Source organism: Callithrix jacchus, chromosome 2 (assembly GCF_049354715.1).
Source record: "Callithrix jacchus isolate 240 chromosome 2, calJac240_pri, whole genome shotgun sequence".
NCBI lineage: Eukaryota > Metazoa > Chordata > Mammalia > Primates > Cebidae > Callithrix > Callithrix jacchus.
The window spans coordinates 44,784,612-44,809,089 of NC_133503.1; the positions used below are offsets into that span (position 1 = coordinate 44,784,612).

General features: G+C 37.1%; 1 protein-coding gene across 2 annotated transcripts in view; it reads left to right on the forward strand.

Moving 5' to 3' along the window:
• RBM27 (RNA binding motif protein 27) overlaps nt 1-10,103 on the forward strand; it is a 79,755-nt gene extending 69,652 nt beyond the window's left edge. For both annotated transcript variants that reach the window (XM_002744326.7, XM_078362348.1), the window contains 2 exons: nt 5,324-5,434; nt 6,919-10,103. In XM_002744326.7, the coding sequence (XP_002744372.1) occupies nt 5,324-5,434; nt 6,919-7,002 (195 nt within the window). In that variant the 3' untranslated portion in view covers nt 7,003-10,103. The remainder of the gene's footprint in view (nt 1-5,323; nt 5,435-6,918) is intronic.
• Nucleotides 10,104-24,478: the final 14,375 nt, after the last annotated feature.

Below are 24,478 nucleotides of genomic sequence, written 5' to 3' on the forward strand. Positions count from 1 at the left end.
AGATTTTTTTAAAAAGTACTTTTTAAAATAAAAAAGTAATATCAGCACTTTGGGAGGCTGAGGCAGGTGGATCACCGGAGCTCAAGAGCTCAAGACCAGCTTGGCCAACGTGGCAAAACCCTGTCTATACAAAAAAATACAAAGATTAGTTGGGTGTGGTGGCATCTGCCTTTAGTCCCAGCTACTCAGGAGGCTGAGACACAAGAATTGCTTGAGCCCAGGAGGTGGAGGTTGCAGTGAACCCAGATTGTACCACTGCACTCCAGCCTAGGCAATGGAGTGAGACTCTGTCTCAAAAAAATAAAAAAGTATGACTGATAAAACTCTCTCTTTTATTGATCTTTGCCCATTCTTAAAAGATGGTAACTATTCTTAGATACCGTTATAGAAAAATATTATGTATGTAAGAATACATGTATAAAGCTTTTCACTTTAAAAACATTTACCAGGCTGGGCGTGGTGGCTCATACCTATAACCCCAGCACTTTGGGAGGGTGAGGCCCGTGGATCACCTTAGGTCAAGAGTTCAAGGCCAGCCTGGGCAACATGGTGAAACCCCTTCTCTGCTAAAAATATAAAAAGTAGCGGGGCCCAGTGGCATGTGCCTGTAATCCCAGCTACTTGGGGGACTGAGGCAGGAGAATCGCTTGAGCCCAGGAGGTGGAGGTTGCAGTGAGCCAAGGTTGCGCCACTGCACTCCAGCCTGGGCAACAGAGTGAGACTCCATCTCAAACCATAGCAACAACATTTACCAAAATGTGATCATATTATAAATACAGGGCTACGTTCCAAACCTTGCCTTTTTCACATAAAAATTTTAGCTATTTGGTATTTCCTTAAATTTTTTTTTTTTTGAGAGAGAGTCTGTCACCTCTCACACAGGCTGGAGTGCAGTGGTGGGATCTCAGCCCACTGCAACCTCCACCTCCCAGGTTCAAGGGATTCTCCTGACTTAGCCTCCCAAGTAGCTGGGATTATAAGCATGTGCCACCACACCCGACTAATTTTTGTGTTTTTACATAGTAGAGATAGGGTTTCACCATGTTGACCAGGCTGGTCTGAAACTCCTGATCACAGGTGTGAGCCATCACACCCAGCCTATTTCCTTAAAAATTTTAAAGGTTATACCTATAATCAATTTAAAATGTTGATAAAAACCAACTATACTAATCATAAACATATAGTTCAGTGATTTATCAGAAGGCAGACACCTATACACCTATCCCTTAGGTCAAGAAATAGAACATTTCCAGTACCCCAACCCCACTTGTTCCTTTTCCCAGCCTCTTCTCAGAGCAGTAACCATTAGCCTCGGTTTATGACGATTACCTTGCTTTCTTTATACAGTCAGTCCTTATTATTTTCAAATTCCATATTTGCCAATTCATCTACTCACTAAAATTTATTTGTAACCCCAGAATCAATACTTGTGGTACTTTTGTGGTCATTCTCAGACATATACATAGTTGCCAGTCCCCTCACGTGCCCGTTTTCAGCTGAGATAGAAATAAGGTGGTGCTCTGCTGTCTTGTTTCAGCTTTTGTAATGTAAATTGATTGATTGATTGATTGAGACAGAGTCTTGCTTTGTCACCCAGGCTGGAGTGTAGTCACTAGGGTCACTGCAAGCTGTGTCTCCTGGGTTCAAGTGATTCTCCTGCCTCAGCCTCCCTAGTAGCTGGGATTACAGGTGCCCACAACCATGCCCAACTAATTTTTGTATTTTTAGTAGAGGTGAGGTTTTACCATGTTGTCCAGGCTGGTCTCAAACTCCTGACCTCAAGTGATCTGCCTACCTCGGCCTCCCAAAGTGCTAGGATGACAGGCATGAGACACTGCACCCAGCCTTTGCAGTCTTTTTAATGCCATATTTTTCTCAACTTTTTGTTTTCTTGGTGATTAAACTGTTTAAAATAGCCCCCGAATGTAGTTCTAAAGTGCTGTCTAGGGTTCCTAAGTGTGAGGCTGTGAATAAGCCTTACAAAGATACATGTGTTAGTTCAACTTTGTTCAGGCATAAGTCAGTGCTTTTAGCTATGAGTTCAATGTTAATGAGTCAGTAATATATATTAAATAAGATGTTTTTCAGCAGAAACACATAAAACCAAAGTATGTGTTGATTAACTGACAAAAATATTGTGACCCTGTAGAGCAGGGTTGTCTAATCTTTTGGCTTCCCTGGGCCACATTGGAAGAAGAAGTATTGTCTTGGGCCACACATAAAATATACTAACACTAATGATTGCTGATGAGCAGGAAAAAAAAAATCTCATGGTGTTTTAAGGAAGTTTACGAATTTGTGTTGAACTGCATTCAAAGCCATTCTGGGCCATATGCCGCTGGTGGGCCACAGGTTGGTCAGACTTGCTCTAGAGGCTCGTAAGAGTCTAATTCTGTTTCCCCTATGATTGGTGACTCAGCATTTTCCAATTAAATGTTTGCATCAACTTTTTAGAACATAACTACTACAAATAATGAGAATTGACTGTAGTTTCATCACCTAAATTTGCATTCCTAAATATTACAGTAGTATTCTGCCTGTTTTTAAAATGTTATGTAAATGGAATCACACAGTGTGTTTTCTTTTGTGCCTGTCTTCTTCAGTGTAATATGTTTGTGAGATTCATTAATATTTTTGCATGTAACATTAATTTGCCATTTTTATTACTATATAGTAGTTGTATTAATATACTACTGTTTATTTTTCATCTTATTGATGGATATTTGGGTTATTTCCACTTTGTGGCTTTTGTAAGCAGTCTTGCTATCTTATACATGTTTTTAACTACCCATTTACACACATTTCTCTTGGATACACAGTTGGCCCTTCGTATTTGTGGGTTTCACCTCCATGGATTCAACCAGTCATGGATCAGAAATATTAGGAAAAAAATGAATGGTTGCAGCTGTACTGAGCATGTACATTTTTTGTCATTATTCCCTAAACAATACAGTATAACAACTATTTACATAGCATTTACATTGTATTAAGTATTATAAGTAATCTAGAGAGGATTAAAAGTATATGGAGAATGTGTGTGGGTTAATATGCAAATACTGCACTATTTTATATAAATGACTTGAGCATTCATGGATTTTTGTATTCAAAGAGAGTCCTGTAACTAATCCCCCAGAAACACCAAAGGATGACTATATGTGGAATTGCTGAGTGGACCCCATCCGTTTTAGATTCTTACCAGTTTAGAATCAGTTTGAGATTCTAACCATTTATGTTTTAGAGTTCCTAACTTGGTAGCGTCATAGTATATCTTTGTTTCAATTGCTGATATATTTGACTTGTTGGAAGTTAGACAGTAGAAATTATTTATTCTTAGTTTCAGACTACATATACATTTCTGATTCTTCCTTTAATAATGTATATGTAATACATTTAATATTCCTTTTGGAGGACAGAACTCCTATCCTCTTTGGAGAGCAACACAGTTATTACAGATTTAAAAATCTTTATTACTTTTTCTGATTATAAAAGTAACATATTTTTATTTAGAAATTCAGCCGGGCGCGGTGGCTCAAGCCTGTAATCCCAGCACTTTGGGAGGCCGAGGCGGGTGGATCACGAGGTCAAGAGATCAAGACCATCCTGGTCAACATGGTGAAACCCCGTCTCTACTAAAAATACAAAAAAATTAGCTGGGTATGGTGGAGCGTGCCTATAATCCCAGCTACTCAGGAGGCTGAGGCAGGAGAATTGCCTGAACCCAGGAGGCGCAGGTTGCGGTGAGCCGAGATCGCACCATTGCACTCCAGCCTGGGTAACAAGAGCAAAACTCCGTCTCAAAAAAAAAAAAAAGAAACTCAAATACTATGGAAATGAACAAAACAAGCAGTGAAAGCCTCTCTATAATTGGGCTGTGTGTTAAAAGATAGAGTAAGAGTAAAGGATGTATATTACATACATTATCTGATTTTTAAAAGGTGGTAAATACAGACCAGGTGCTGTGGCTCATGCCTGTAATCCCAACACTTTTCGAGGCTGAGGTTGGAGAATTGCTCGAGCCCAAGAGTTTGAGACCAACCTAGGCAACACAGGGAGAAATGAATGTCTATGAAAATAAAAAAATTAGCCAGGCATGGTGGTACTGCCTGTGGTCCCAGCTGCTTGGGAGGCTGAAGTGGGAGGATCACTTGGGCCCAGGGAATTGAGGCTGCTGTGAGTGTGATCTTACTACTGCACTCCAGTCTGGAAATCAGAGCAAGACCCTGTTTCAAAAAAGAAAAAAAAAGGTAAATATTTGTATTTGGTAGGTCTATTTTGATACATCAATTTGGTATGTCCCATGTGTCATAATGTTTTGTTAGGTTATAAGCATTTAGACCCTGCAAGTAATGGTGGGAATTTTCCCTTTACAACATAGGATGATGTCTATGCAGGCAGTAATGGATTTATGAGTCTGGTCTAATGTACATTCTCCATGCTTTGTTCCAAGTGTTTTATAGAAACATTTGGCAAATGCTTCAAGAAGTTTAGCAATGATTTTGCTAGATAGACTAGAATGAAAGCCCAAATAAAAAAGAATCTCTTCTTTTATGTTTTTCAGAACCCCCAGAATGGGAGTGTTCTATAAATGAGGACCTTTGATAGGAAAGCTATAGAGATGGCTAAGCTTTTACTTTTTTGAAACTTTGGATCCCTGTTCCCTTCTCTGTGTTGCTTTGTCTTTAAAATTTGCTTTCCCTTATTGGAATTTGCCGGGTAGAAAAAAATGTTTAAAAATTCGTACCAAGTAAAACATTTAAAATGGAGCAGTTTTATGAGTTAGGATAGTAGTGTTTAATTAATGTTTATTGAATGCATAGATGAGCTGGGAGGTGCTTATCATTTTTTAACACTTCAGAAGAGGAAATAGGAAGAACTTTATCAAACGTGGGGGAGCTGTAAGAGATTCAGTGAGATAAATATGCAGATGATTCACCTTTAAAAAACTTATGTATTTCTAAGGTTTGAGTCTATATGTAGATATCAAAGTCAAATGTCAATAAATGTATTAAGAATAATTCTTGTCCTCATCATGACTTTTGTAAGTAGAGCAGCTGTACTTAGAAAAAAATTCATTTCTCCACCCAAGACAGATGCTAACATTTATCTGACACAGATATAAACCATGGTTATCCTAGGCAAACCAGAACATATAGTTGCTCTAATTAAAAGGAACTTAATTTTTTTAAATTTCTCATTGGCGCTTGTAGATCCACCTTACAAGGATTTTTCCCTGCCCTATATTATACTTTTTAAATAACACAGAATTTGTAGAAATCATTAGTTATTTGAGTGCAAACTTATATATTCTTCTAATATATTTTAGGCTGCAAACCAAGGGCCAAAATTTAAAGACCGCCGGCTACAGATATCATGGCACAAGCCCAAGGTACCATCTATATCCACTGAGACTGAAGAAGAAGAAGTCAAGGAAGAGGTAAATTTAATGATTGGAAATAAGAGTTGAATTAGATCAGTTCTCAATTATTTGTTTTTCATGATATGAAATAGTATACATTTGAAAAATAGATAACTGGGTTTTTCTTTCATGCATGCAAGTTAAGACTAGTTTAGATGTTTCTTAGAGAGTTAAAACAGGTCTAGAGGTAGAAAAAGCTGTCTTGGGGGTTATTTTCTTCTGGTATAGGAAAGGCTGTTCTTTTTTGTTTACATTTATATTGGATTTGTTTGAGCTTTAGAAATTTTTATTCTGATGAATAAAGTCAGAGATTACCTAAAATAAACTTTAATTGATTGATTTCACTTTTTGTTTACTCAAGTTCTATAGTAACAGATTTGAGTTTCTTATTTTCCTTCTGTGTACAATTGGTTAAAATGAGTGTGCAGAAGTTGAATATAAAGGCTGATATTTTCAGCCTCTTAAAATATATGAAAATTTATTTTGCTTTTTTACTCCTATTATTTATCATTAGTTTATTTAGTGAACACATTGGCTACATTGTGAGGTTTTCCTGATTTATCACAATCTTGGTTTTAAAAGATACCTAGCATTTATAGTTTGATAAAATATCGTCTCACTATATGAGTAATTTTATACAGCAAAAGCAGAGATGTTCCCCAGATTAAAAGAAAATAAAAAGTCATGGTATTTGGGTAGTGTTTACAGATACATCTACTTTATCTAAGATTTTAAATTTTTATATAAGATTTGGAATATCAGTGTCATGGGGAGGCTAGTATATTCACCTCTCACAAACAGTTGAATGGCTGTAAAACAGAGATTTAGGTGTTTGGTCATTTATTTTCCTAATTTTTAATAGGATAAATTAATTTTAATTAACTTATCAGAAATATATCTCACAGTTTTAAAAATTTTTCTCTACTAAATGTTCACATTATTTATTTTCCTGATGCTATTAGAGTAGAAATCCTCTACTAGCAAAATTAGACAGGGCGGGGTGGCTCACACCTATAATCCCAGCCCTTTGGGAGGCCAAGGCCGGTGGATCACCTGAAGGTTGGGAGTTCAAGACCAGCCTGACCAACATGGAGAGACCCTGTCTCTACTAAAAATACAAAATTAGCTGGGCATAGTGGCGCTTGCCTGTAATCGCAGGTACTCAGAAGGCTGAGCAGGAGAATTGCTTGAAACTGGGAGGTGGAGGTTGTGGTGAGCTGAGATTGTGCCATTGCACTCCAACCTGGACAACAAGAGCAAAACTTCATTTTAAAACAAAAACAAAAATAAAACCTAGCAAAATTAGTAGAGGAGAAGAATTTATATTCATTAAGAAAAATATTTTGGGCTTTTGTTTTGCCCTGAAAGATATTCTTGCATGCATCCCTTATAAAGCCCATCCAGCCTGGGCTTTGTATACTAGACTGTTTGTCCTTTGGCCTAAAAAGCATTTTACTTACCACTGTTGTGTACTAAGCAGATATTAACCTCTCTTTCTTCAGGAAACAGAAACTTCAGATTTGTTTTTGCCTGATGATGATGATGAAGATGAAGATGAATATGAGTCTCGTTCATGGCGAAGATGAAATCTGACGCTAGCTGTATAATTTTTAGGAGTATTGTTTAGAAGAACAACTTTTAGAAATTATTTTAAAAAAGTCAATGAGCCAAAAAATAATTTTTTATTTTTATTTTCAACACAGTAGGTTCAAGAACAGCAAGTTTGCTATGTAAACACATCTCATAACTGTACATGATATTAAAGCACCAAAGGCCTAGTGACTTTTACACAGTTGTGAAGATCCACAGCAATGACATGGATAATCTCTAGAGCCTTATTTTCCACAACACCTTTTTTTTGTTGCTGTTGGTGTTGGATTATGATGTAAATGACAGGGTGTTCAGAAATTTTTTTTGGATTATAATCTACTGATAAAATTTAATTAAATGTCAAAATTGCCTGTAATCTTTTAACTCTCAGCTATTATGGATGGGTCGTCAGACAGTAGGAAATATTTGTAATTAAAATACCCTTTGCTTTCAAGAGTTGTCTTGGAAGAAAAGTATGTTTAATTTTTTTTTTTATTTTAACTTTGGAGGAGCCCAATTTGTATTCAGTCTAAATTTGTTTTTCATGGTGTTTATGTGTGATAGTACTATTTCAGTGAAAATCACAACAAACTGTGTTCTTAAATGCTACAGCAATGGTAGCTAGCGCTAGTATTTCCATTCTCTTGTCATACGAACTCCTGGACTTTTCCTGCTACTGACTCTTACTTTGCTTTGATACTTAGTGAGTACTAGTTTGGCTGGTCTTTTTAAAAATTTTTATAACTCAGAATGTAAAAGGCTTTCACCTATTGCCCCTTTCTTGTCCCCCTTTTCTTCCTCTTGCCTTTCTATTAATAGGCCTGACTTAGTCATCATTGACGTAAGTGGTTCATTTGGGCAACCACAGGCAGTCTCCAGTAAAAGGTTCAAACCAGCACCTGGATATATAAGTGATGTTTTGGTGAGAATGATGGAAGGATTTTGGGGAGAAGAGAATCACCAGCTTTTTTTTCCCCTCTTTTGAAGCTTCAGTTCAGTTATAGTTACACAGAAGGGTTTAAAACTGTCTGAAATTCTTTTCCTAAATTTAAACCATGATGGTAAGGTGACTAGGGGTGAGGGGTGGGTGGGAGGGGGTCGAGGGCTGATAATGCTAGTAATGAATGGGAGTCATGTATGACTTTGATCAGATGACCTTATTTTTTCATAATTTTGTAGCTTGTTGCTATCCATGAACATATGCATCCTTCAGTGGACAGTTTCCTTTACTGTGTGCATTTTTACTGTACACTGTATAGAGTAGAGTATCTGTTAAGTAAAATATATATATAAATTTATGTCCTTGTGTTCTGAATGTTAGATGGAAAAGCAGAGGAGCAACACTACACTGTACTGACCCCTGGGGAAATAAAATGATTAATGTACATAGGCTGTCACTTTTTCAAGGATATACACATCTGTTTTTATATATGTGTGGTGTGAAAATTTGAAACCTCCTGTTGGCTCCAAAAGGTTCTTGGTGACCACTATATCAAGGATTTTACTTGCTAAGGTAAAGACTATTTCTCAAAATAGAAACTATTCACTAAGAACTTAAAACCATCAGGCTTCTAGATTTACTTAGCTAAAAGAAGTTAAATCCCATGTTCTGATAATCTTTATTATTCTACATGTTTTCCTGGAATGATGTGTCAAACCAGGGTCATTTTTAAGTTCATATAATTTTCTTTCATAATAAGGACTTTCTCTTTATAGGTTATTGTTATATTTCTAGTAACACTGAAGGTAAAATAAGCTTATAAAAGAAGGAAAACGTTAGAATAGGGTATCTAGAATACACGATCTTGCTCCTTACTCCTCCATCATCTCTAATGAAATTTTTCTTGATGTCTGTGGCTCAGTCGGTATATATTTTGAAAGATTCATTGTGGTGAATATTTTGAGTCCTGACAGTTTAAACGTGATAGAGGGAACAAAGGATTTATATATTTTTTGTACAAAGTTTTTTCTTAAACTGTATAATTTTGTAAATAATTTGTTTGGGTTTTTTTTTTTTTGTGTACTAAAACTACCAGCGTATAGATTTCAATAAGAATTGTTGTATTTTTGTATTTGGAAACTGAAAATTACAGTAAATTAATGGAACTGTAAGAAAAATTTCAGTAGACTGACAGTTCAACAGAATGAAATTCCTTTTCATATGATTTTTTAACCTCAAAATGGATGTCTTATTACACTCTCAGTAAAAAGTTGAAGATTTGTTTGACTTTTTCGTATTGGGGGCAGAGGATAAAAGTGTGTTAAAGTGAAAAACAGTTTTTTTAAGTAAGATTTGAGACCCTTTCTATAAAAGTTTTCAGTACACCTTAAACAGGACTGAAAACACTTTATGCTTTCAAAGAATTTCAAAACATGTTTGACTAGAAGATGAATTTAAAGTGAGTTATAATATTGGAAAACTTAAGGTTAGCATAAAATAGTTTATATATATCCCCTGCCTCCTTTGGGATATTTTACTTCCACCATCAAATCTTCAACTGTTAGAATTTCACTTAAAAGTGAATAACTGCCATACATGCTTTCTTGGCATCTTCATTTACAGAAATAACATACAGTATCTAAGGCAAATTCTGTTCCTCTTAATGTGTATGCCATCTTTGTAAGTAGCTGATCAGTAATAATAGCTACCAGTTGACTAGGTCAGCCTGATATACTAGTGGATTAATGTTCAAGTGTTGCAAAATTTCCCTCAATATCTTTATGTAACATTGAGAAAATATTGTTACCAGCTAAGATGATAAATTGGAAAACAGTCTTGGTAAGGTGAAAGGGTCCATGGTGATGGATTATTATTTCAAAAAAGAAAAAAAAAATCATGTGAAAAGGAATAGTGGTTCCTCTTGATGTATAGTATGCCTGTATAATAGTTTTTACAAACTTGTGAACTTGTGTAATAGTATAATAGGAGATATTGTTGAATTTCTAACTGTTTATACATTTAAATTCATATATGTAATGTTTGTTTTATCAATTACAATCGGAATTTCTAAGAAGCATGTTGACTTTTGCAATAAAGATGCAATATGGAATGGTTCACAATTGGAAAAAAAAAGAAAAAAGATGAAAGTACTACAAATTTAAAAGAATTTGGAAAATTTATGAACCATTCCAAAAATTACAACAATCACCAAAAGAGCTGTAATTCTGGCTTGTTCTGGAAAGAAAGAAAATGTGTGTGTGTGCTTGTTTGTGAGAGTAAGTGAGGAGTGGATATGTGTGTATGTTGTGTTCATAAACATGAGAGAATGTCAGTCAATATGAAGTTGGGTTCGAAGTCACTGGCTATTAAATATTAAGTAGGATAGCTTTCTCAACAGAGTAGTCTGGAGAATGAAAGAGAAGGTATTAAAACGCTACTTGTAAGTAACCTTTGGTAGCCACATTATTTTGTTCATGGATATTTCTTGGTATACCTGATATAAAGCACACAGCAGTTTCATGAAAGCAATTATTTTAATGTTGTCTTGAGGATATTCATTATGCCTGCCGACAGCAGGAGGGACATTTTACTTAAGTAGAATAGGGAGAAGGGGAAAAAAACACCTAGAAGAGATGACTTGGACATACATCAGTTCTGAATGTGATGAAGATTTGTAAGGACTGGGTGGTGATGAGAAAGAGAAGGGAAGTGTTATCACTTGGTTTTCCCATTTTAAAAATTGCTATTATAAAATTCCCCTTCCAATGATTATGCATTAAGAAGGAGCATTCTTTAAATTTCAGCTTATACAAGATGATACTCAAAGAATGAGAGTAAACTTTATTTTCATTCTTTTCAAATAAAATTTATTTTATCTTATGTAAATAGCAAATAAGCTGTCACCATTTGCTTTCAATAGATCATAATTAATCCTAAATATATTTACAGTAAACCTTAGTTCTGGGACTTTTTTGGAGGGGGCAGGCATAATTCTGTACATAGTTACATCTATTGAACAAATGTTTTACTAAAATGGAGCTCTCATTAACAAATTAATGTTTTTATGTGATATATTTACTGATTTTGAAATAAATTGTGCTAAAGCCAAGGATAAATTTTGAGTCCTAAGTCCCTGGCATACAGTCAAATCTGGATCTAGATATGTTACCGTAAACACAGATAAAATTGTCCTTATCAATGTGGGGATATTGGATGATAGAGTCAGGGTTGCTTTAGATTAAATGGACCAACATTACCTTGCTCTGCAGAAGTGCTCATTTTATGTTCATTTTTAGTCTCAAAGACCTAACTTGAGTGGCCCGCCAAAACTGATTCAAAAAAGAAAAAGGCAATCTACTGCTACTGCTTGTGTTAGGAATTACCTTCATTTAGGCTAAATTTATTTTATTGTCAAGATATCTCCTTTCAACAGGATCATCTACCATTTGGCCTCTTCCCTGTTCTGCAGTTGACCTTAGGTTAACTAAACTATGCCAACATTCTGAGATAGGCAATTTGATACAGGGTAAAATCAAGGTCACAGTAGCATTTGATGATTGTGCAATATTTGTAGTTTGCATCTACTCTTAAGCTTCTGCAAGCATTTCTTTGGTGGTGGTGGTAGTAAGGGTATTGGTGTTCATTAATATAAGCATGATTAACATCGCTGTTACTTTTTCTTTGTATATTATATTAAATTATCTTTTGCAAAAGAGCATCAAGGAAAGAAGGCTCTTTAGCTTGTTTTAGATAAAGATAAGCCTGAATTTCTGGCCTCACTTCCACTTCAGTTTTCTAACCACTTAATAGAGTTGTTTGTTTGTTTGTTTGAGATGGAGTCTTGCTATGTTGTCCAGGTTGGAGTGCAATGGCACATTCTTGGCTAATTTTTGTATTTTTAGTAGAGACGGGGTTTCACTGTATTGGCCAGGCTGGTCTTAAACTCCTACCTCAAGTGATCCTCTAACCTCAACCTCCCAAAGTGTTGGGATTACAGGTGTGAGCCACCACCCCCAGTCAATGTCATAAGAGTTTTACTACTTTGATACAGTGACCTACTAGTTCTTAAAATAACATGTCTAGTTGGAGTTCAGGTTTAGCACTTGATTGTTCAAAATTGTTCTTTACTCAATTCTTTGAAGGCAAGTAGAGGGGTGAAAAAAAACCTTTTCAGCACTTAGTCATGTTTCTATTGATTAAATTCTGAACACCCCTTTGTAAAAAAACTTTATAAAGATGAATGTATTGTTAATAATACATTCATTTTCTAAAGTCCTTGTGATTTCATCTCTTCTTAGTTTGCCTCCAGACTTCTATTATTGTGATATACTGATATAGTTCTTCTAATTTTAAATTTAGTAAGGGCTAATTCAGACCTTGCAAATTAATTTTTTCTTCAGGATAATTTGGCTTCAAGATTGAGAACTACTCACATGTTCAGTTTGAGTTCTTAGACCAGACCCTGCCTATTTATCTGTGTAAACCTATTCCTGTATAAATTATTGAATGCTAGTTTCTGAACCAACCTCCAAACTATAGGGTTATTTACTTTAGGATTTAAGTTCTTAACATTGAGAGACTGTAGGGGGCTCCAAAAGGCAACATTTAGCCTGGGAGTAGGGACTCAATCTTTTTTCACAGCAACTCAAAATGAGACACATTTTGCATTACAACCGAGCATACACACATGGAACAAAAGTTTACAAAACAATACCTACCCAATATGCAACTGATATTTTCATCCTATTAGATGAAAATTCTTGTTAGGACCCACTATTTATTGAGTTGCATGATGGAATGCATTTTGAAATCACTGTCTTCCTTACTGTGACATTGTGGAAACAATTTTGAGTATAAAATGTTATTAATTTATTTTGTTTTTATTTTGCATGGAAAAGTGATCTGAAGTCTGAAATTGGCCTTTAAAAGTGAAAATAACATACATCAACTTCTTTAATTGATGTTTTTCTTGAAGGACATTTTGTAGTTTTTAATTTTAAAAGCAGATAACTTCTGAGTGACTTTTTAAACTTGCCTACAGTTTTATATTTTTTTCATTACTTGTCTTTGGAAGAAAGTGGAATATTGATATATTGGTGCTACTTTTTATGCAATTCAAATCACTTTGCGGTAATTATTCATATATTTTATAAAAAGCTGTGAAGTCCATACAACTACAACTCTTTAGGGTCTATAAATCAATAAAATATTTGGCTTTGATTTAATTTAGCACTTAATTTAGAGTTTACCTTAGCCATCAACCATTTAAAGCAAACCAATTTTGAAATCTAAAAAAACCCTATATATTCTAACATGTCATTGAATTTCACCTTTTTCAAACACATATCTCTATATAAGTTTATAAGAAATGTAAGCAATAGATAAGCCCTATAGAAAGCATAATTAACTGCCTTTGCCACTTTTCTTACTCTTGGGCAAGTGTGTCACTTGTCTGTACATGTCTAACCCTTCCCAGTTTCTAAAGTGCAAAGAGAAAGATTGGGGACATGTCCATAAGAATATTGCCATATCTTCAGAAATGCAAAGGAGAAAACCATGAAGTCTGCTAGGTAGTGAAATCGGAACTCTATATGGAGTTATAAGTTACTTACACATTTCAGTATTTCTACTCTCTTGTGCATGTACCACCTTGTTCAGCTTTGAAAACAGTTTTAGAGAGAGAGAGTTGCATTCCTGAGGTCACACAACCTGTAGTGGTGGACTCAGCATTTGAACGCAGGTCTGACTCCAGAGCTCAGGTTCTTAACTTCTGTGCTCCACTGCTTCTAATAAAATGGAATATTGCAAGTCTGTAGAATGCCACTGATCTTTTTTATTAGTGTCTGTCAGAAGCTGCCATCCTGGCTCCATCTATCTCATCTGCCTTGGATTGGAACCAGACTCCCTTGGGGAGCCACATTGTGTTTCTAGGTAGCATATTGGAAACCACAGAGAACAGTTTATTTATGTTAATTTGTGGGAGAATATTTTAAAGTAGTAATTTTCTGTGACCTCCACAGGGTACAGCCAGCCAATCTGATACATTTCACAATAATTTGGCTACATCATAACCTATGTTATTTTATTTTCAATTTTATCTTAAATATTTTCCCTGTGGCAAATTAAATTATGATAATCTTGCGGTATTTCTACCTTGCTTCTTTGTGTTTTTCAATATTTCTGGTGCTTTTTTCCTTTTAACCTTGGCATTAAAAAGATCATGCTGGACATAAATAAGTTTACATGCTTTAATTTAATGATGTTTTCATATAGTACACTGAATTTTCTAGACAAAAAGTGCTGAGAATAGCAGTGTTCATATATAGTTATGTTTCTGCCATAGATTTTTTAAAAGAATATATTCTCAGTGAATAAAACTGATGTTCATGTCATTGTTCTGTTTTGGGAGTTATTTGATCTTTTTTTTACATGTTCAGATTTCTTAGGTCATTCCAAATCTTTGTGGATTTCTGATTTTTGCTATTTGGGGAACTTCGAAGTGTTTATTGACTTATAGTTGTTATGGTAATAGTCATTTGAAAAAAGAAAAAGATGTAAGTGGCCTTGAAGAAGAGGGGACTTTTTAATTGTCAGCCCATGAGAAAGCTAGGCATGTTCTAAGAGGTTCAATGAACAAGTTTTTTATTCTTGACAAATTTTGTAGCATTAGGGAATATTTCCAATATGATAATTGTATCAGGGAAATTGCTGAAACAAAAGAGAATGATTATAACATTCTGCTGGCCACATAGCACATGTTTTAAGAAAGGTGTTTCACCCTAAAAATAAAATTGGATTATGTCATGTGTGTTTTTTTTCCTCTGTGAAGATCCCAGAAGTATGTCATGTGTGTTTTTAAAAAGCTTACTGTGATCAAATGCTTAAAAGAAATGCATGTTGTTAGAGTTTTTTTTTTTTTAGCATATTTTGCTTTGAAATGTTAAATATAGGGAAGGATTTTATATGTAGAAACTTAGTTTCTTAGAATTATAACTTTATTTTTTGAAAATTTTCTACCAATAACTTTAAAGCACTTTTCTCCTTGATTTATTTAAATCCTAATAAATTATGCATTTCTGCACTTTAGCCATTCATGTGAAAATTATTTGGAGTCATCTCAATAGAACGGTGCTGTGTGGTCTCCCGAGGCTTCCAAGAATGTCAAAAAAGTTTCATCTACTCTTTGTTTTGAATTTTCAAGTGAATATTACTGATAAATTAGATAAAGCCAAAGAAATATCTAAAGATTGAAGTAAATTATTAAACTCTACTTAAGAGTGAGGACTTACATGAGAACTCTTTTTATGGAAAGCTGTGCTGAGATCCTAGTATTTTTGGAAAGCTATTTGTTAGTTACAGACACCTGTCAATTGCTCAGAAATGGTTTTATCTATGAAAAAAAAAGTACAACCTAATTAGTACATTCGGACGTGTTCAGAAAATTTTCAATATTTTAAAATCAACACACAGCGTATTTTGCCTCTTCTGTTTTACAGCAATGGGGGGATTGCCTTTTTATTCATTTTGAGGTTTTGATTATCACTGGAAGTTTTATGCTTCATAGACTTAGGGTAGCAGAAGTGGTTACAGTAGATGGTTTTAATTGTCTTTCTTTTGGCATGGCCTACATGAATCAGAATCCAAAGAAAACCAGCACACTTAAAATAGAAAAATTGCACTTCAGGAGGCTGAGGTGGGAGGATCACTTGAGCCCAGGAGTTTGAGACCAGCCTGGGCAACATGGTGAAACCCTGTCTCTACTAAAAATAAAAATTAGCTGGGTGTGGTGGCAGGTGCCTTTATCCCAGCTACTCTGGAGTCTGAGGCAGGAGAATCACTTGAACCTGGGAAGTGAAGTTTGCAGTGAGACAAGATCAGGCCACTGCACTCCAGCCTTAGGGACAAAGCAAGACTCTGTTTCAAAAAAACAAAGAAAAAAAGAAGAAAAGAAAAGTACAATGAATTTTGATTGTGTCCAACATTTTAGTCAGGTCATCCATCCTTTACAATTCTTGCCCAGAAACATGGATTTTGTGTGTGTGTGTGCCATAAATAAGAAATTAAGAAAACAGATGAGACTGTAAAATACTCCCCCCACAGAAGCACTTCAATAATTGTGGAGTAAATGACTTATTAATGAAGAACCAGGAGAGATAAGGAAGAACAACCTATCTCAGCATTTTATTTGGTTAATTTTCATTTCATTTCACCACAGTCAATTTTAATGGTGCTAAGAAGAAATTATTGTAAATTTAGAAAAGAAATTGTGAAAGTTATTATATCACAATATACTTGCTTTTTTTTTTTTTTTTTTTTTTTTTTTTTTTGAGACGGAGTTTCGCTCTTGTTACCCAGGCTGGAGTGCAATGGCGCGATCTCGGCTCACCGCAACCTCCGCCCCCTGGGTTCAGGCAATTCTCCTGCCTCAGCCTCCCGAGCAGCTGGGATTACAGGCACGCGCCACCATGCCCAGCTAATTTTTTGTATCTTTAGTAGAGACGGGGTTTCACCATGTTGACCAGGATGGTCTCGATCTGTTGACCTCGTGATCCACCCGAGCCTTATACTTGCTTTTTAAAAAAAAAAAAAAAAAAAAAGTTAAGCTGGCCGGGCGCGGTGGCTCACGCCTGTAATCCTAGCACTTTGGGAGGCCGAGGTGGTGGATCACGAGGTCAAGATATGGAGACCATCCTGGTCAACATGGTGAAACCCCGTCTCTACTAAAGATACAAAAAATTAGCTGGGCATGGTGGCGCGTGCCTGTAATCCCAGCTGCTCGGGAGGCTGAGGCAGGAGAATTGCCTGAACCCAGGAGGCGGAGGTTGCGGTGAGCCGAGATCGCGCCATTGCACTCCAGCCTGGGTAACAAGAGCGAAACTCCGTCTCAAAAAAAAAAAAAAGTTAAGCCTTGGTTTCTTTAAGCATGGTTTCACTTTCATTTAGTACTTTTCTTTTTTTCATGCAATACTTTTATGTCAGCACTCTTTTTCCTTTGGTTTTTGAGACAGAGTCTCACTGTTTCCCAGGCTGGAGTGCAGTGGTGTGATCTTGGCTCACTGCAACCTCTGCCTCCTGGGTTCAAGCAATTCTCGTGCCTCAGCCACCCAGCAGTGGGATTATAGGCGTGTGTTACCACACCCAGCTAATTTTTTAAAAATTATTTTTTGTAGGGACAGGGTTTTGCCATGTTGGCCAGGCTGGTCTTGAACTGCTGACCTCAAGTGATCCTCCCACTTTGGCCTCCCAAAGTACTGGGATTACAGGTGCGAGCCACCACACCCAGCCTGTGTCAATATTCTTGACCTGAGAGAGGGATGGCAAGCAGAACTCAGGCCCTACAGAGCTGACGAAGGTAGCTCATCACCCACACCTTGGGCATTTCTCAGCCATAAAATGGTCAGGAGAGTCCAGCCTTATGATCAAAATAAGATTATTTACCGTGTCATTGCTCATTGTGTGACTCACTGTGCTGTTTCTTAAACATTATTATTTAACTCTGAGGTATACTATTATTTTTCCCTTTTTGTACAAGAGGAAACGGGCACAGAGCTGTTGTGTCACCCATAGTCTCAAAGCCAACAGTTAAAGCCACGTTATGTCTGACATCAAAGTGGGGCTTTTAACCATTGCTTGATAACTGTTCACATCTCAATTCTTGCTACCTGTGTGAGCTGTGAGCTGTGAGCTGGAATTACTTAGTCTTTTTGTTTTGTTTTGTTTTTGAGACAAGGTCTCTCAACAGAGAGAGAGCAGTCGTGCTATCATGGCTCATTGTAGCCTCAACTTGCTGGGCTCAAGTGATCCTCCTCCCTCAGCCTCCAAAACACTGGGATTACAGGTGTGAGTCACTGCACCTGATCTACTTAGTCTTTAGAAGTCTCAGTTTACTCATATAAAAGGAACATTGTAGTATTAGTACCCATTTAGTGTTCACATGATTGCAATGAAAATTAAATGGGGGAGTTCACTGAAAGTATTTTGTGGAATGTACATCACTATTAGCAGATCTAAGCTTTATCAAATTGTCTCGAGTTATTTTTAACTGCAATTGAATTTTCTATGTGTGTTATTAAATCTTGTGAAATCACCTAAATAAATATGTAAGCAATGTTGGAGAAAAGAGAAAGGCATACTGCACACCTGAGTTGGCACCTCTATATTTCTGTAGTACTGTACATCATGATAATCAACTTGATAAAGACAACTATAGGTAACAACATTTTCTAATTCTTAGCAGTTGTAAGTACACATTACATGTAGTCATGCAGTGCGTCAAATACAGCATGTTTTGACAATCTTACAAATCACTTCCCAAGATGGTAGAAGGAGCTCACTTTCTTGATAAGAGTTCCTTCTTATCAGTTTTCCTTATACCACATAAAAGCATAAACATCTATTCTTGAGTTCTTTGTTCTAGATATTTAAGAGAGCCACTTCAGACTCACCCTTGCTGGCTGTTCTGTTGTCCATCATATGATCTGCTCCAGCCCAGTAAATCCTTTAGTGTGAATCCCTTAGTTATAGAAAATGAGATCTTTCCTTTCCAGCAATTCTAAGGCTGGGTGCGGTGGCTCACACCTGTAATTCCAACCCTTTGGGAGGCCAGGCAGACAGATCGCTTGAAGTCAGGAGTTTGAGACCAGACTGGCCAACATGGTGAAACGCTGTCTCTACTAAAAATACAAAAATTAGCTGGGCATGGTTGCGCACGTCTGTAATCCCAGAAACTCAGGAGTTTAAGTCAGGAGAATTGCTTGAACCTGGGAGGCAGAGGTTGCATATAGTGAGCTGAGATTGCACCACTGCACGCTATCCTGGGCAACAGAGTGAGACTCTGTCTCAAAAAAAAAAAAAAGCAAAGAAAAAGTTTTGTAATAATGTATACTTGTGTATAAAAAGCTAGCCAATGAATTTTGCTTTAGGGTGTGGCAAAAGGAAAACAAATAGAAAAATTGATGAAACTATTTTGTATATAGAATAGGTTTATTTGGGGAATAATGTATACTTGTGTATAAAAAGCTAGCCAATGAATTTTGCTTTAGGGTGTGGCCAAAGGAAAACAAATAGAAAAATTGATGAAATTATTTTGTATATAGAATAGGTTTATTTGGGGAACACTAGAATAGTTATTGAATAGATATATCTTTAGTACAAAGTATGTGAAATAACTTCACAAGTCATTCATGAATTTTATGTTTTTGGATAAAAGGCAGAAAAAATTTAAAAGCAAGCTGTCATTTTCTTCATCTCGTAACTTTTATAAAATTATCATTTAAATGATGCACACTGAAAATAATCATTATTAAAACTACTAGCCATTTCTTTTTTTAGTGAATTATATTATAACCATTTAAGCAAATGTATTGATTTATTGAACACCCTGGAAGATAACAGTGTTTTAAACACATGAATGGAAAATAGACACACTTTTTGTCTGGAAACGATGTTTGTTTCCCCTCCTCCCTTCTAACATGCCACACTATTCAAGTGACCAGAGGGAGACTTTGCTTACTTTTTGTTATTAGATTGATATTTTTTTCCCTTTTTAAAATTTCAATAGTTTTTTTGGGTACACTTGGTTTTTTGTTACATGGATGAATTATATAGTAGTGAATTCTGAAGTTTTAGTGCACCAGTCACCTGAGTAGTGTACATTGTACCTAATGTGTAGTTTTTTATCCCTACCCCCCACCATCTTCCACCTTCTGAGCCTCTAAAGCTCATTATATCACTCTGTATCCCTTTGTGCACTCATAGTTTAGCTCCCACTTATAAGTGAGCACATAAGGTTTTCAGTTTTCCATTCCTGTGTCACTTCACTTAGAATAATGGCCTCCAGCTCCATCCAAGTTGCTGCAAAAGACATTATTTCATTCCTCTTAATGGCTGAATAGTATTCTGTGGTGTATATATAGCACATTTTCTTTATCGGCTCTTTAGTCAATGGGCGCTTAGATTGGTTCCACATCTTTGCAATTGCAAATTGTCCTGGTATAAACATACATGTGCAAGTGTCTTTTTCATATGAATGACTTTTTTCCTTTCGATACCCAGCAGCGGGATTGCTGCATCAACTGGTAGATCCACTTTTTAGCTCTTTAAAGATGTACTTTTAGTTCTTTAAATAATCTCCTTACTGTTTTTCCATCAAGGTTGTAGTAATTTACATTCCTACCAGCAGTATATAAGCATTCCCTTTTCCCACATCCACGCCAACATCTATTGTTCAACTTTTTAAATCATGGCGATTCTTGCAGGAGTAAGGTGGTATCTCACTGTGGTTTTAATCTGCATTTCCCTAATGATTAGTGATACTGAACATTTTTTCATATGTGTCTTGGGCATTCGTATGTCTTCTTTTGAGAAACGTCTATTCATATCCTTTGCTCACTTTTTAAAAAATTGTAATTATTTTTGTAAATTTATTTTAAATTATTAAATAGAGATAGGGTTTCACCATGTTGGCCAGGCTGTTCCCAAACTACGGGGCCGAAAGTCATCTGCCTGTCTCAGCTTCCCAAAGTGCTGAAATTATAGGCATTCCCCACACCTGGTCACCTTTGCCCCCACAGACTTCGTTTTTATTTTTGAGACGAAGTCTTGCTCTGTCTCCCAGGCTGGAGTGCAGTGGTGTGATCTTGTGATCTCAGATCACTGCAACCTCTATCTCCCATGTTTAAGGTACTCTCCTGCCTCGGCCTCCAGAGTAGCTGGGATTACAGGTGCCGTGCCACCACACCCAGCTAATATTTTATATTTTTGATAAAGACAGGTTTCACCATGTTGGCCAGGGTGATCTCAAAGTCCTGATCTCAAGTGATCTGCCCACCTTGGTCTCCCAAAGTGCTGGGATTACAGTCATAAGCCATGGTGCCTGGCCCCTTTGCCCACTTTTTAGTGGGATTATTTGTGATTCCTTTTGGTAATTGTTTTGGGTTCCTTGTAGATTCTGGATACTGGTCCTTTGTTGGCTACATAGTTTGCAAATACTTTCTCAGAGAAAGACTTTTTTCCTCTTCTTTTTTTCATTATTTATTTATAGAAACAGTCTCACTACATTGCTCAGGCTGGTCTCAAACTCCTGGGCTCAAGTGATCCTCCCTGCCTCACCTTCCCAAAATGCTGGGATTACAGTCATAAACAACTGCGTCCAGCCAGTTTCCTCTTCTGTAACACAACCCAGATGCTTGCATCACCTGGCCCTCTTCAAGTCTTCCTGTGAGAGAAAGACTTTTCTAAGAAGCCGTTTTTATATCTCAATTTTACACTTCCTTAGGACAACATCTCTCTCTTCATAAAATTGTAAGCCCTTTTTTTTTTTCAAATCCCATTCCTGGAGAACGATCCAAGATGGCCGATTGCTAACATCCCGGGATTGCAGCTCTCAGGGAAGGCCCGGAGAACTAGAGGACGCCACACTTTCAGACAAATTCTGGTTGCTCATGGAGCAGAAGATCCCCCCAGTGGAGGAATCACATGGGTCGTCAGCGTGACTCTCGTGGCCGGCGCAGCGGTTCCTCCGCACCTCAGTGCGGCAGCTCTCGGAGCAGAGTAAACAGGTTCGGAGGACCTGCACGGGCCACCAGCACGACACCAGAGCCCCGCGCAGTGGCTGTGACGGCACCTCGGCACGGCAGCGCTCAGCGCAGAGTAAACGGGACCGGTTCCCCTTCTGACCGAGGTTTGGAGCCCGGGGAAGGCAGAGTCGCCTACTACGGACACAAAAAGGAAGCCAGACAGGAGAATCCTGGGCAGAAAAGCACCATCAGTTTTAACGCCCCTGCTCTGGCCCTGGGAACTAGCAACCTGGACGCCCACTCAAGAGACCTAATCTGAAAGTTGGTAAATTCAAAGATGACAGGAGGATAAATTTACAATGACAGGAAGAAACCAGCGTAAAAAAGCTGAGAATACTCAAAGTCAGAACGCCTCTCCCTCTGAAGATGATCACAGTTCCACATCAACAATGGAACAAGGCTTGATAGAGAATGAGTGCATCCTGATGACAGAATCACTCTTCAAGGAATGGATAATAACAAACTTCGGCGAGTTAAAAGAACATGTTGTAGCCCAATGTAAAGAAACTAGGAACTTTGAAAAAAGGTTTGATGAAATCCTATTGCGAATAGACAACTTAGAGAGGAGTATGAGTGAATTAATGGAACTGAAGAATACAATACAGGAACTCTGAGAAGTATGCACAGGTTTAAACACTCGAATTGTTCAAGCAGAAGAAGGGATATCAGCGGTCAAAGTCCAACTTAATGAAATAAAACGTGAAGAAAAGATTAGAGAAAAAAGGATAAAAAGGAATGAGCAAAGTCTCCAAGAAATGTGGGACTCTGTGAAAAGACCAAATTTACGTTTGATAGGTGTACCTGAATGCGATGGAGAGAATGAATCCAAGCTGGAAAATACCCTTCAGGATTTTATTCAGGAAAATTTTCCTAAACTAGCAAAGCAGGTCAACATTCAACCCCAGGTAATACAGAGAACACCACAAAGATATTCCTCAAGAAGAGCAACCCCAAGGCACATAATCGTTAGATTCACCAGGGTTGAAATGAAGGAGAAAATACTAAGGGCAGCCAGAAAGAAAGGTCAGGTTACCCACAAAGGCAAGCCTATCAGACTTACAGCAGATCTCTCAGCAGAAACTCTACAAGCCAGAAGAGAGTGGGGGCCAATATTCAACATCCTCAAAGAACAGAACCTTCAGCCCAGAATTTCATATCCAGCCAGACTAAGCTTCACAACTGAAGGAAAAATAAAATCTTTTATGAACAAGCAAGAACTCAGAGATTTTATTACCACCAGGCCTGCTTTACAAGAGCTTCTGAAAGAAGCATTACACACAGAAACAACCAGTATTAGCCTTTCTAAAAATATACCAAAAAGTAAAGAGCACCAACATAAAGAAGAATTTACACCAACGAATGGATAAAACAGCCAGTCAACATCAAATGGCAGTAACCCTAAATTTAAATCGACTAAATCCCCCAATCAAAAAACACAGCCAAAACCCAATGGCATGTTACATCCAGACCTGTTTCACATGCAAGGATACACAAAGACTCAAAACAAAGGGATGGAGAAAGATTTACCAACCAAATGGAGAGCAAAAATAAATAATAAATAAATAAAAAGCAGGAGTTGCAATTCTCGTATCGGATAAAATAGATTTTAAAGCAACAAAGATTATAGTGGTAAAAGGATTAATGCAACAACAAGAGCTAACAATCCTAACACCCAGATACATAAAGACTTAGACTCAATGAGACAGAAAATTAATAAGGATATCAAGGACTCGAACTCAGATCCGGAACAAGTAAACTTAATAAATATTTATAGAGCTCTCCACTTCAAATACACAAAATATACATTCTTGTCAATACCACATCACACTTACCCATAAGTTGAAATGAAACATTGATTGGCCATTATTAATACCCAATTTTTTTCAGAATAAAGCAATATTTCCATTTACTCTCCCTCTTTCTCTTCCTCTTTCTTCCTCTCCTTTACTTATTTATTTTTTGTCTTTCCTTCTCTCAAAAAAAAGAAATCAACTTGTAAACCTCTAGATCCAGGTCGGCAATGTCTCTCTCATTGCTTGATTTCCTTCCTTCCTTTCCCTCCCTTCCTTCCTTCATCCCTTCCTTCCTCCTTACCATCCTCCTTCCCTCCCTTCCTGCCTTCCTCCCAAAAAAAAAAAAAAAAAAAAAAAAAAATCCCATTCCCTATAGCAAAGGATTCCCCTTTAGCAAGGGATTCCCCTTTAAGAAGAAGGGAGGGCGTGGCAACATATATTTCCTCTTGGATAGCCAGGGGCACTATGCTGAATTCACGTGGGGTCCCTCTTCTTTGTTTTCTGCTTTATTCTTCTTTCTTGTTGCTGGAGTGATTAACTTAATGTGACTACCCAGAAGCCGGAGGCAAAGTTGTTCTTCAAATTTCAAATCAAAACAGAATAGCAGGTGTGAAATTTTTAATAATGGCTTTAGCTGGACTAGATCTGGCACATTAGGGGAAGGGATTTTTTTGTTTTTTGTTTTGAGATGGAGTTTCACTCTTGTTACCCAGGCTGGAGTGCAATGGAGCCATCTCGGCTCACCGCAACCTCCGCCTCCTGGGTTCAGGCAATTCTCCTGCCTCAGCTTCCTGAGTAGCTGGGATTACAGGCATGCGCCACTATGCCCAACTAATTTTTTGTATTTTTGGTAGAGACGGGGTTTCACCATGTTGACCAGGATGGTCTCGATCTCTTGACCTCGTGATCCACCCGCCTCGGCCTCCCAGAGTGCTGGGATTACAGGCTTGAGCCACTGCGCCCGGCCCGGGAAGGGACTTTTAAATATCACCTGTGGATTTTGCTCTAACACTACACTGTCACCCCAAAGGGTGACTGGAGGAAAAAGTAAACCTGTTTTATAGCCAACAGGACTCTTTTCTTCGGGCAACAAATCGAAGGATTATGTAATCATTCAAATTTTACATTGTTTTAGTACTTCCTTCTGTAAGATTACAAAGTA